Source organism: Corvus hawaiiensis, chromosome 18 (assembly GCF_020740725.1).
Source record: "Corvus hawaiiensis isolate bCorHaw1 chromosome 18, bCorHaw1.pri.cur, whole genome shotgun sequence".
Taxonomy (NCBI): Eukaryota; Metazoa; Chordata; class Aves; order Passeriformes; family Corvidae; genus Corvus; species Corvus hawaiiensis.
In genome coordinates, this window is record NC_063230.1 from 10,863,560 (window position 1) to 10,877,630 (window position 14,071).

At 52.3% G+C, this 14,071-nt stretch overlaps 1 protein-coding gene across 3 annotated transcripts in view; it reads right to left on the reverse strand.

Annotated features, from left to right (window-relative positions):
- Positions 1-14,071, reverse strand: part of SGSM1 (small G protein signaling modulator 1) — a 31,819-nt gene that overhangs the window by 15,493 nt on the left and 2,255 nt on the right. For all 3 annotated transcript variants that reach the window (XM_048322848.1, XM_048322846.1, XM_048322847.1), the window contains 6 exons: positions 6,247-6,322; positions 2,681-2,843; positions 1,760-1,912; positions 1,168-1,235; positions 897-1,042; positions 336-467 (listed from right to left, as the gene is read on the reverse strand). In XM_048322848.1, coding sequence (XP_048178805.1) covers positions 336-467; positions 897-1,042; positions 1,168-1,235; positions 1,760-1,912; positions 2,681-2,843; positions 6,247-6,322 — 738 coding nt within the window. The remainder of the gene's footprint in view (positions 1-335; positions 468-896; positions 1,043-1,167; positions 1,236-1,759; positions 1,913-2,680; positions 2,844-6,246; positions 6,323-14,071) is intronic.

Sequence of the window (14,071 nt, forward strand, 5' to 3'; positions counted from 1 at the left end):
GGGCTGAGAGCAACTGCCCAGCAAGGAAAACTTAACAGCTCCACCTAGAAGCAGTTTGCATTTCATTTATTTGACTGCAAAAAGCAGGAAGGGACAGGAGAAGGAGTTTTGTGGTAAAGAATGGGCAGGGAGAGGAGTTTCTACTCAGACTGAAGCAGAGCTCTTCCACCCCACTGGGAGAATCCATATCACCAGGACCTCCACAAACACAGTCCACTCACTGTCCTCACAGATTAAAAACGTGCTTTTCTCCACCCAAAAGCAATGTGGGATAGAATGAGGTGCTGGGGAGCAGAGCAGGGTTTCAAAGCCCAGGTTTCCCAGCACGAACTCACCGGCTGCACCAGGACGTTGTTCTTGCCGTACAGGAGAGTGGCTCGGGAATTCTGGTGCAGGGACTCCACGTAGTCCCTGGCAGACAGGGACGGCCTGTCATCCATGCTGCCACTGGAATGTCTTTTCTGAATCTGCAAGAGACACACCCACAAATCTGAGGTGAGAACAGACACCCTCTGGCTTCCCAAAAGCTTCTCTTGAACCTCATTCCCTCCTCACTTATACACTTGAGAGAGTCACTACTAGAAATCTTTCCCTCAGGGTGCTCTAAGGGGATTCCTGGCTCTGTCCGAGCTCAGAGAAGCCCCAGGATTGAGTTTTGTTTGCAATGCACAGAGCAGATTCAGCTTGCTGCTCACACATGATGTTCCCAAGGGACACAGACCCTGGGATGCAGTGCCATGAGGGGCTGGCACGCCAGTGCTCTCCACGGACCATGTTCCCAGCACCTCTGCCTCAAAGACTTCCCTCATCAGAGGGCTCCACAGGCCTTTCCAAGCAAAGGGAACCCAGATCCTGTGGCTCTGGGTGGAGCACAGAGAGGTTTATCCCCCACTCACGCAGAGCGCCGGGCGCTTGGTGGGCGAGTCCTGGCGGCAGTGGGAGCTGTGGATCCGGTGCCTCTGGACCAGCTCGTCCGCAGAGGGGTCTGTCCAGAAGTGGTCAGCAGTCTTCATCTTCGTGTACTCCAGTGCACAGGGCCCCACTGTGGAGAGGAACACCCCAAATGTAAGGGAGCCATCCGTGATCCCACGGCCGCGGTCACCTCCCCGATCTGCAGATCATAGTTTTGGGAGCACGGGTTTGGAAAGCAAGTAGGGAAAGTGTTACCCAATAAAGATGCAAGAATTGGTCCATCCACAGGATCCATCAGGAGAGCTTCCTTCTCGTAGTACTTACTAGAAGAAGTAAAGGACAGCAGAATGCTGGAGCACTACAAAGTTATAGACAGTGGGTTTAAATCCCTGTCGTGCCCTTTGCTTTCTCTATCTCCCCTTGATGGGGAGAGGGCAAGAAGCCCTAAACAGGCTATTTCTGCCAGCTGAGAAATTCCTGGGGAACAGCCACCCTCCTGCAGCACATCACAATCTCCTAACAAACCTGCCCAGGAGTGGAGACCCTCCCAGGACACCTCAGCATGCAGATCCCAGAAGGAATCAGGGCTGCATTGCCCTGACAACCCAGCCACCACCAGGGCCAGCATGGCCTGTCTGTATTTTAGGGAGTGATTACCAGCAGCAGGGTATCCATCAGAGTCCCCATGATGGGCACTGAGTGACACAGCTGGCCTGTGCCATCCAGGGACTTCCCTGGCCCACATGGATACTGTTGTTCCTCAGCCAGCAACACCCCCAGTGCCATGAAGGGGTGGGTGCTGGCTGTGATCCGGACAGGGACATGGGTGGCCTGTGCCAGCACTCACCTGCTGTTCTCCACCAGGTAGTGCACGATTTTATCCAAGACCTTTTCGAAGAGGGCTGTGCGGATCCAGAGGTGCTTGATGGCCTGAGGAGACAGGTTGGGCAGCTTCGGCACCTTGCGCACGTTCTCCGGGACGCCCTGGGCTTGGTTTCGCCTTTGGAGGTACAAGACAAGAGACAACACCACCACAGGCTCATCCCTGAACTCTGAAGGAGCCCAGGGCACTCCTGCCACCAGGGGTTTGGGGGTGTTGGCTGTGGTGATGGGGGGGATCCCAGAGAACTGCCTGGGACAGAGCTCTGGAGGTGCTCCCTGTGTCTATCCCACCCCCTGCTCCAGAGGGGCCACACCTGCATTTGAAACCAGACTTCACTAAATCCATTCCCCACTGTAAAGACACCCCAGAACTCTGCTCTCCCTCAGCAGAGTCCTCTAGCCCACACATCTTTCCATGGCTGAGCTCACAGGCTGAGCAGCTCATCTTAGGACAGCTTAAAATTCCTGCCCGCAGGAAGCTGCTCCATCCATCTCCCTGCTAATTGTCCAAGGATGAGTAATCCTCTCCCAAACAGCAGCTGAATTACTGCAGGTTCAAGCCCTGCACACTGAGACAGACCAAACGTGGTTCCAGCTGGCTTGGTGAACTGGTCCATAAACTGTGACAGCTCAGCAGCAACGTGCTCAGCTGTCCCTGAAGCACCAGAGCAGGCACAGAGGGAGTTAGGACTTGTCCACCCCTCCTTAAACCACAACCACAACTCAGTCTCCTAGAACAGCAACCAGTTTGGTCAAGATATAAAAAACCCAGGACAAGACTGAAGGAGCAATTCCTCCCGTCGAGGCTCAAGCTGGACCCAAACTACACCTCCCACCCCAAAACCTGAGTGAGCAGAGAGGATTGGCAGCCACAGCAGTGTCTTACGCGTTCTCAATGAGCTGCTCCAGGTCCTGCACCTTCCTGCAGAGCTCCTCTGCCAGGGGGAAGCTCTTGCCCACCTTCATGAACAGCGCTGCGATCTTGTTGCTGCGCAGGAACCCGGCCGCCCTCCGCTTCAGCCCGAACAGCACGCAGCATTCCACGGCGGCTGCAGCAGAGCACACACCATGGCATCAGAATATTCCCAGCTGGAAGGACCCACGGGGATCATCGAGTCCAACTCTTTGAGTGACTGGCCCATCGATGGAGCACACAGTTATTAGCACCACGCTCTACCCAGCTGAGCCAACCTCAGCGTCACTGGAGCACCTTCCCTGTGGAGTCAGGCTGAGAGAGTTGGGGCTGATCAGCTTGGGGAAGAGAAGGTTGTGTGGAGACCTCACAGCACCTTCCAGGATCTGAAGGGGCTACAAGGAATCAGGAAAGGGACTGTTCATCAGGACACTTCCCACTAGACCAGGTTGCTCTAAGCCCCATCCAGCCTGGCCTCGGATACTTTCAGGGATGGGGCAACCACAAGCTCCTAAAACTCCTCAGACAGTAAATTTGAAGGCAGAGACATCCCCACCTTGGCTTCAGGAAATTCTAACCCCATCACACATGGGAATTAACAGCAAACATCACAGCCTCTCCAGGGTAATTGCTGTGCTGGGCAAACAGGCTGACACTCTCCTTGTGGGTTTCTCGTGGATTGTGGAGAAACCAGCCTCTCCCTGATGTTTTCCCTTTGGCCCAATCTGAAGGATGGGCACAGCTGGAACAGGAGGTTTCACTCCCTGTGCTGGGATGGTGCAAGTGAGGAGGAGAAAGCTCAGGAGGCAAGGACAGGCACACTAAGGGTTTCTAAAGCAGCAAGGGAAATGGGGCAGTTTTCCCCAAAAAATCTGTGTCCATACAAACATTTTTCTGAAAAACTGAAAGGAACAAAGAACCTGGGGATAAACCACAGGCAATGCCAGCAGCTCAGTCTGGCTTTGGGGACCCTCCTGGCTCAGCAGTGACTCCGTTAGCACTCAGGGACACAGGGACTTGTTAAGTCCTTGTGGAAGGCTTTGCCTGACTGTTTCCTGGACTCTGCCCAAAGGCACTCACCAAACCCCAGACAGCCCCAGACACCATCCCTGCCCTGCTATGGTGAGGGGGGATCCTGGGAGCCGGCGATGACTCCACAGAAAGACGCACACACGCACAGGCTCTGCCTGCAGCTCATTCCCAAAGTCCCCTGGGAAGGCTCAGGATGGATGTCTAGCACCAAACACAGACTGATTAAACAGGCTGATCAAAGCACTGGAAAATCCCACGGACCCACAGTCCTCAGACCCTTGATCCAGGTCTGACAACGAGCTTCCTCTCCCTCCTCCCCGGGAAGCCGGCGCTGCCGAGCTGAGCCCACCGGATGCTGCTTCACCTCCTGCCTGGAAAGGCACACTTCCCTACAGCTGAACAGCTCCATGGAGACACGGAAAAAGGCATTCCATGCAGCTCCCAGGCTGTGAGAGGCTCATTATCTCGCCCTGCTCCGTGCTGTGCCTGAGCTCGGTGCCGAGCAGCAGCATCCGAGGGCCGGTGAGACACGGCCTGTGCTGGCAGAACAACAGATTTGGGCCAGCCCAGCCCTGCTGACTCCCAGCAGCCAGGCAGAGACTCTGCATGGACACCTGGCTTTGAAACCAGGCCCTGCACAAGGCTTCCCAAAGCCCAGAGGGCTTCACCTGCCCCAGGATTATGTGCAGCTGCAAATAAGATACAACCCAAACTGCTCCATGGCTTTGCCAGAAGATCCAACATCTCTCTCATTTTCCCTATGCTCTGTGGCTGAAATACAAGTGACAAACAGCCCCACCTGCCTGGGACTGCACCCAGGGGTGCCCATTTGGAGTGGCCTGCTCAGGCAGGTCCTGAAAGCTCAGGTACCACGGCGGGTGAGCAGCCAGGGTTGCTCCTGCCCAGCTGCGCTCCCGAGAGAGAACCTCTGTGAGCTCCCAGTGCCACCAGTTCCATTCCAAATGCCCAGCAGACAAATGGGAGCACTGGTACTCCTGCTGTGCTCAGGTCACAGGCAGCACATCCCAACTCCTGCCAGGCAGGGAGAAATCCCAAGTCCTGAATGGCCTCTGGCACACGGCATCGAGACAGAGCTGTCAGCAGCATCTGTTCCCAGTGCCACATCTGAACCTGTGCAAAACACCACTGCTGGCAGAGCTACATGGAAATGTGCAGCTTCCATAGGAAAAACTCTCCCCGTGCTCTACTAAATCCAGGGGTAATGGTAGGATTTTTAAATCGGATGAGTTTTGGAGCTCAGCTGTGTCACTGCTGCAAGCAGACACTGAAGAGATTCTCCTCATCCCTCAGGACATTACCTACAGCATAGCCACGTGGTGCAGGGGCCCCGTTCAGCTACACCCAGGTGAGGGGGGAACTTTGGCTGCTGGCAAAAGACTGAAGATACTCCTGAGCTGCCCAGAGCTCTGACACGATTCAAACCACTCGAGCTGAGCAGCCTTGGCTGACATGGACACCAAACCCTGGGCTCCCACGGCCCCGCCGCCGGCTCCCCATCAGCCTCCCAGGGCAGCCTGGATGTGACAGATGCCAGCTCGTGTTTGTCTGCTCCAAACCCCCCTCAGAGCGCCACGGGGGCTGCTGCCCTTCCCTGCCAGACCACTGGCTCCATCCGGAGGGGTTTGCGCTACGCCGGCCGCGCAGAGGGCTTGGCAAGGAGGGCTCTGCTGGGAAGGCAGCTCTCTCCAGGGAAAAGGGCAGCTCTGGCAGCCAGAGCCAGGCTTGCAGCACGCTCTGCTTGGCAGGGAAAGAGGTTATTTACAAGCTCACCCAGCCCCTGGAGAGCCACAACACCGAGGAAGGTGCACGAACCGTTCCAGTGAGAGGAACAGCAGACAGAGCAGGAGGGGGACACCGGGAGCCAGGGAAAGGGCAGCAGCATCGGGAGAGGCCAGAAGGGACCAAGGAGCCCTTCGTGCCTGGATGCCTCAGCTCCCTGCTGCAGGAGCCTATAAATAATCCCAGGCTGAGAAGCCTCGTGCTGCACAGAAAAGCAGGGAATGAGTCACACCTGGAAGTCTGCTCTGCTCTTTCGATGCCACACAGAGGGAACAGGCTCCTGAGTGTCTTTGATGTGAGGGCCCAGGAGGAAAGGAGAAAGCCCAGCCTCCAGGCTCCTTTCCATAAACTCCTAGTCCATAACAGCAAAGAAAGATTTGGACTTGACAGACTTTCAGTTGAATCAACTCTCAGGGGAATTTAAAAATAAAAGATTATTTCTAGTCCTTCCTCAATGGCTGCACACACTGCCAGCACCCCTCCCTCTTTTGACATATCCCTGTATATTTTAAGCACAAAGACCTCAGGGACTCCGACCTCTGCCAGAACAATCCATCCTCTGGCACTCCCCAGTGCCCCAGCCCAAGGTCCTGGAGCTGGAGCATGTCCCCAGGAATGACTGGTTCCCAGGAATGGCACATGGCACAGCCCGGGCAGGGAGTGCCCAGCACCAAAAGCCCCAATCCAGGCCAGCATCGGAGACTCACCACAGAAGGAGATGATGTGGCTGCTGTCCTCATGCACGAATTTCCTCGTCACAGCCTCCTCCATGATCTGCTTCACCTGCAGGACAGAGGCAGTTAGGGAAACTTCAGCCATGGAGCAGAGTGAGGAGTCCTGCAGTGGGGTGGGTGCACAGGAACCTCCTCTGCTCCCAGGTTTCCCCAGCTGCACAGGAGGTCTCATGGAGGATGCAGCTCTGCCTGCTGAGCATTGCCAGCTATTTCAAAAAGTCAGGTATAAAAAAAGGGCTGCTGCATTTTTGAGAAACTTCACAGTAGGAAAATGATGAGCCGAGAATTAACTGAGGGATCTGAGCACCATTTAGATGAAAGTCATCTCATAAAGGTAGCTAAATCTCAGATTTAAGGCTTTTACAGCATTGTTCTGTTCTCTCATTTTGTTTGACAAATTTCCTGTGACACAGCTGTCCCAAATGACTGCAACTATCCATCAGTGCCTAATTCAGCGATCACCTGGCACCAGCTGTGCCCAGGAATTCCATTTGCACAGCAGTGCCAGCAGCTCTGCCCTCTCTGACTCTCGACTGGCACTCAGCTGATCCAGGGGAAGCTGTCACTTAGTGCTCATCAGGGGCACGATTAGGGGACAAAAACAAAGAGGACTCCACATAAATTAGGAGGGTAATTCTTTGCAGGGAGCAGATGGGAGGTCAGACCTGGCAGGTCAGGTCTGGCAGCACAGTGGTGACTTCCATCCCCAGCTGTCACTCTCCCTAATCCTGCTACAACCAGCCAGAGTCCAGCTGAATCTTTGCTCCTTAAACATTCCGTTCCCAACCACTTTTCCTTTCAAACACAGCTGCCAGTATGCCTGGATCTCATCTCCCAGTGCCTCTGTAACATCTTGATTTTGGAAAACACAGGGGAAAGTGTTCCCAGTGCAGAGCTGAGGGTCAAGACTTGGCCAAGCAAACCTTGCATGAATGGGAGACCTTTAATGGCATCATTTGGGGAATTAATCCCCTTTGCAAGGTATAATCAAAGTTATGCATGGCTGACAGCTCAATAAAGGAAACCCTGAGTCTGGATTAAGACAAGAGTCCTCTCCAAGCCAAGAGCTGCTCTGTGTCAGAGCCATCAGGTGAGATCCCAGCACTGCTCCCTGCTCGGTGACTAACGGAGCACTGAGACTTCCCTGGATGCCTCGGATGAGCTGGTACTGAGTCAGGAAGTCACAGCAAGGAATGTCACCGAGATGTGGAGCTCGGGACTGGAGGTGGCTGGGAAATTCCTCTTGGCACAACGTGATCCAGCTCCTGCACCTCCCACATCGCCCACATCCCAACCCCACGCTCAGAGCGGTGACTCCACCTGCAGGAACACCCCGGGGACCAGGAGAAAGCTCCATCTTCCACCCCAGTGCTTTGTTGTGTCCCAAAACTGCAGCTGGCCCTGGTCAGGGCACCTCCTGGTGCTCCTTTACTCCTTACCTCCCACCTACAGTTTTGCCCTTGTCCCGGTGCCCTGTGCTGGGCACCAGGGAAGGGGCAGCTGCGATCCTCACTCAGGGCTCCCTGCTCCAGTAACTTTTTATTTTACACTTCAGCAACAGAAACGGGGACAGAGCAAGTCCTAGCAAGAGGAGAGGAGCCTCTGTCTCCCACACATCCCTCGACCTTGGCTGCAGGGGTGGATCAGGGATGGGAAGCACCACACACCTCATGTCCACCAGTGCCCAGGTGCTCCCCAGAGCCACCCCTTTTCCTCCACCTGGAATTCCACGTCACCAAAGACATTCTGGAAGCCTGCCCAGCTCAGGAGCTATCCCTGACCACCCCTGGGAGCAGCCCTGGAAGGGAGGTTCACATCTTGGGGCCCTCAGGGATTCCCTGAAATTTGGCTCTCCCAGGTGGCTCCTAACCCTCGCCCAGGCAGGCTGAGCTTCCTCTGTCAGCAGGGCACAGCACTTCTCTCTCACACATCCAGCTGATCTCCCAGAAAATGATGACACACAGATATTAAATGCACACTCGTGCCAGCACTGGTAGTATCAGGATTTTAACCCCCCTCCCCCAAATACACCTGAGAATCAACGTGCAGAGTTATGTCTTCACCAGCTTCTGATTCAATCAGGAAATATTCCAATATAAGCAGCACATTCAAATATTTGTTTGAAATTTCAATATATTGACACAATGCCACAGGGCCTTCCCCAGGCCAGTGACCATCTGCCTGTCCAGGGCCTGGGGAGCATCCAGGACTGCAGGAGCCAGCTCTGACCAGGCATTTCAGTGCCAACACTGCACAAACCACCTGCACGCTCGAGGCACAAGCGAAACACCTTCCAAGAGACACAGTTTAGTGGAAAATTACTCATTAAAAGTAAAAAAAAAAAAGAAAATGCACTGCACCGACTGAGGTTGTAACGCTAAAAATAAATCAAGGAAGTCTAAAGGACTGGAAGTGGAAAGGGCACTGCAACAAGGGCACTCACCTGGCATGTGACAAATACAAACACCAGCCCAGGAGGTAGAAGACAGACAGACAGACATGGCCTTGTAACAGAAAACATGGCATATCTTGGAATCCTGGAATGGTTTGGGTTGGAAGGGACCTTAAAGCTCATCTCATTCCACCCCCCTGCCACGGGCACGGACACCTTCCACAATCCCAGGGTGCTCCAAGCCCCATCCAATGTGGCCTTGGACACTTCCAGGGAACAGAATCAACACTTCCAGGGAACAGAGCTCAGAGATCCCAACTTTCTCTAAGCACCAAGAAAATTTTCCAACAAAACCATCTTAACGTTTGCCCAAACAGACACAGCTGGCATCTCTAGGACAGCTCCAAGCCAGAGAACCCCAAAACTCCTGAGAGATCTCCTGTGCTGTTGTCTGCAGACCCCAAAGGACTCTCCCACTCAGAGCAGCCCCTCCACAGCCAGCTGGGATCACCACCACCACAGCTGGGATCTGCCACGTGCTCCCAGATCCTCTGGGAGCTTCTGACACCCCGGGAACATCAGCTCAGCCGAGCTTGGCTCCCTCCACAGAGAAGACTTGAACAGCCTCTGAATGTGCTGCATTCCAGCATTTTAATGCTAATTCTCAGATTGTAGCCAGAACAATCCCAACAGATGAAGCTGCCCACTCTGGAGCTCATGCCAGCCTAGGGAAATGAGATGTTTGCTCTTCTTTTATTAGAAAGGAAATTAAAACAGCAACTAATAATTTAGCTGTAGGTAAACTTGGGAGGAATCTCACCAAGAATTCCACAGCAGTACCAACAAACCCCTGGCTCCAGCTGTGAGCACAGGACAAGTCCCCCTGGAAAGTGAAATCAAACCCTCACCTGTCCAACAACCCCAGACCCCAGGGAGGGATGAAGGCTTAGACCTCTCTGCTACAAAATTCCCAGGGATATGCATCATCCAAAGCCCAGCTTTCCTGTCACCCAGTCCTGTTGTCATTTACACTGCTGGAACAAGCCAAATATTATCACAGCCACCACCGTGGTGCAGGGACCAGGAGCAAGCCAAGAACTCCAGGTTTAATTAGTCCAAGGCAATATTGGCTCACAACTGTTTTACCTGGCCAGGTTTTTCCCTAGAGAACCCGTACTCTGCATTATCCGGGGATGTTTGCAGTCTCTATTTTCCTGCCATGCCTCTTGCAAAGCCTTTCACTGGTTATTAAAGCATTTCTATGGAAGCACAACACCTCCTGTCTATTTGGCCATGCTGGAAACTCCGTGGAATTGTTTACAGCAAGCCAGATGCAAACAGAGTCCCCAGGGAGATCCTTTTCCCAGTCCTGTTCCTGGGTCAAGCTCGCTCACGTTGCCACAGGCTGAGGGCAGCTGCTCCCAGGAACAGGCCTGGTCACCAGATCCAGCACCAAAAAACATCTGGATGAGCAAAAAATGTGGCCCAGCAGCCACACACTGGAGCTAAAGCCATGGGAGAGCATCCCATCCCAAACCCAAAGGATTTACAGCAAAAAATAGAGGTGAAGATGAAGATGGAGATGTCTCCTGCTCCCTCTGAACATCCACCTCTACACGGGGTGTCAGATTGGGTAGATGAGATGCTGCAGGACCAGAGCCAGGAAGCTGCACTGCCTGTATCCCCTCAGAATCACAGAATTCATCACAGAATCATGGAATTGTTGAGGTTGGAAAAGACCTCCAAGATCACTGAGCCCAACCATTCACCCAGCATTTCCAGGTTCACTGTCCCTGTTCAATCCACCTGGCCCAGGAGAACCATCAAGCCCACCAAACAAACAAACAACAACAAAAAAACTTAAAAAAACCCCCCAACCCATTGATGAAAGAGGCTTTAAACCTGGTTTGCTTTTGTACATTTGCTTTTCAAATTCTTTTCCAAGCTGCGGTTTTCTCGTTCTCATCACGGTCTTTAAGTGCTGCTTTGATTATGTGTTTGCAGTTAATTCTTGCACTTAAAAAATCCAATTTTCCGTGTCAGTTTTGGTGCAACGAGTGCACGTGGGCATTTCTTGCTGTAGTCTGAGCTCTCCTGTAATTGCTTCTCCCAACCAAGGTCTCTTTCCAGGAGAAAGCTCCACAGGAAGCAGCTCCCCATGCTCTGGAGCTGTGTCCATGGAGCACTGCAGCTCTGTCACTTCCCAGGTGTTTCAAAACGCTGAAGGATCACTGAGATGCAATATTAGGACATCCCCAGGAAGGGTTGTATTTGCAAGGACAAACAGACAGGGGAATATTTCCCAGCAGGAATGTGAGCCTGGCTTTGCTGGATGTACCAAAGGTGTCCAAAGCAAAGCAAGTGGAAAATCTCTGCTTGGCTCCAGGACATTATTCCAAACCCCCACTCCTTCTGGTGCCCACAGGAGTCTCTGTGTGTGGGGAAGAGTGGATGGAAATCCTGGGATATCCAATCACACGGCCAATGCTGGAGCTAAAGCCACTTTTTAAGCTAAAGCAGAACTTCTCAGACTGAAACCTCTCACCAGCCAGCTTCACCTTCTCATTTGAAAATGAAATCTCTGCCTGTTGCCTGTCTCATTGCTACAACACCCTTTTTTAGCAGACTTGTTGACAAAATTCACGTTTTCCAACTCGACGCTGCAGGATTTCCTGTTTCTCCTGCCTTACCACGTTCCTCATCTTTCCAGCAACAAACACCCAGATGATCCCAAAAGCAGGTGCCAGACAGACTGTTCAGCACCACCACGAGCTGCAGCCACGCTCTGCCACTTCTTCAAGAGTTTACAGGCTGACCACTAAAAAAAAGCCCAATTAATTGTGCTCGGATCAGTTAAAACACAGAGCACGTGCACCATTTATACCCAGAGACCTCAGGGCTCTCGCCAGACGTTTTGGTGGCCCCTGGCATGAGGGGACACCACAGGGACACCTCTGATGGCACCAGACACTTGTCTTGAAAGCCATTTGGCAGCTCCCTATTCTTCCTGCCACAGAAACATCGATCACACTCCTGCCCACGGAGACCTTTGGCTTTTCTAAAAGTCTTACTTAATTATTTATCACCACTTGCTGAATAAAACATGGCACCTCCTGCAGCTGAGGGATCCTCCACGTGACACACAGGAGGGATTTCCAGGCCAGCCCTCCCCCAGGAACCACGTGTGCTCCCAGCTGGGGACTGGGATGAGGCTCCTTGGGGGATAAGGGAGGAGAAGAACTCTGAATGCTTGTGCAGCTTGCTGGAAAATGAATTTAAAATATATTAGTGGAAGGATCCATAATGCAACATCACACCCTGGGGGGACACAGGGGCATCCCAGCCATGTGTATTTACTGAGGGTGTTTTGCACCAGACTTTCTTCACAGGGCTTCAACTTTTGGCCAAAAATCCGTGCTTGCAACTCTAATCTAAGCTGCCTAAGATCACGTTATAGCTGGTTCTATTCCTGTTGTGCTTGTCAAACGCACATTTCCACGCCATCTGTGGGCACTGCTGGCACTGCTCGCTGTAAATGCTCAATACAGACATTTAAGGAAACATTTAAGGAAAACTTTAGTCATTTCTGTGTTTCCAGCAGCCGACCTCGAAGCCGGGTTCTGTTCTCAGCACATCCCAAAGCCCCTGGTTTTCCCAGGTAGTGATGTTGCCCTGACGAGGCTTTTGGATTCACTGAAACGTGGTGAAGGATGATACTGAAACCAGCTTCCAGCTCCAAATCGCCCCGAAGTCCTGAATCTGTGCAAAGCCAGGTATTTCCATGGCAACAGCCAGGACGCCAGGAGGGAGGAGGGGGAGGATATTTTGGCAGCAGAGGACAGAGGGTCCTCCCGGCACAAGGAAGGTGTGAGGAAGGGGGAAAGCAGCACAAAACCTGCTCCGGGGATGACAGCTCAAGCCAGGGGTTTCTGGAGCACCAGAGCTCTTGTGCAAAGCCCTGCTTTTACATCGAAGAGGAGAGGAAATGGTCCCCAGTGATTAGTGCTGCTCTTCAGAGCAGATCGATGCAGGCAATCGAGAAATGCTGCATTAAGGGCCCTCTGTTCTCTCTTGATACAGAAACATCTGAAAAAGGCTGCCCTGGGTGCTTGAGAGACATCAGAGGGTCCCTCTGCCAACAGCAGCTTTCATCACCAACCTGCAGCTCATCATCCTCATCCTTATCTTGCCTGAACACTTTTGACAGCTACACAAAGGCCTTTTCCCTTTTTTTTTTAATAAACTGGCCTCGAGAACACTTAAAGCTCTCAACATTAATTTTTCAAATCCTAGTAGCATTAAATTAATTTACAATTTTCTACCCATCCAGAATGAAATAGCTGGCACTGACGCCTCCAATCTGATATTTTGGAACGGCGGGCACACAGAAAAACAAACCCAAGCTGCAAAAACACTGCTCTTACCAGTCATTTGTGTTACTTAGCCACAAACCAGGCAACATGGCTGCAAAGCAGGGGCTTCTCTGAAAGGGTGGGAGGAAGAGACTGACTGTTGTTCCCATGACACATGATGAAGGAATTAGTCAACAGCCACACAGTGACAACCATTCCAGCTACTGAAAAATAAACAATATATCTGGTAGAAGACAAGCAGGCTATGGCCAACCCCAATTTCTAAAAGAACTCTAAGAGCAGGCAGCAAAATGTTCAATCCAGGTTTGATAGCTACCGAGGAACAAAGACTCAGAGCTGCCTCCTGAGTGGCAAGTTAAACATAAACTAAGTTTTTGCAGAAGAACGACCAAGATGACTGTTTGCTTTCATACACCGTTCAGCTTTTCACTCAGCTCACGCTCCAGGGACACGTGTTCAGGTGGATTGCACAGGTAACACCTGCTTCCCTCCCTCTGTGCCGTGAGGCTGCCTGGAGGGAGCTAAAAACACCTCAGGATTCTCCTCTATTAAAAACCAAACTTGTAAAAGAAGGGGAGGAGCACAGTTTGGAAGGGGAGTACTTCTAGTTGGAAACACCAAACCTGGGTATTTCAGGCTCTGGGTTTGTAAAGAAGGCTCATTCCATCTGATAAAAGCTCTGAAAAAAATCAGAAAATGTTGGTCATGCTGCTTACCCTGCACAACAGGACACAAGATGCCTCCTGTGTCAGACCTCACTCCTTCCCTTGCAGCCTGCTGACAAACAGTCCATTTTGCAGCTTCCAGGGTTGGTTTGATTTATTATGACCATATGGGGCAGGGGGGAGGAAGAAGATGGTGACAGATAACACAGCTCATCTCACCCTGCACATCCACTGCAGCACAGGACTTCTCCAGAATCCAGTGCCTTAACCATGGCAACAGCCAAATACTGAGGGCTGCTCAGTGCCCTGGCTAATTCCAGTTTACTGTTTCTGTCCCTGCTCGGATCAGACCTTCCTCCCAGTGTTTG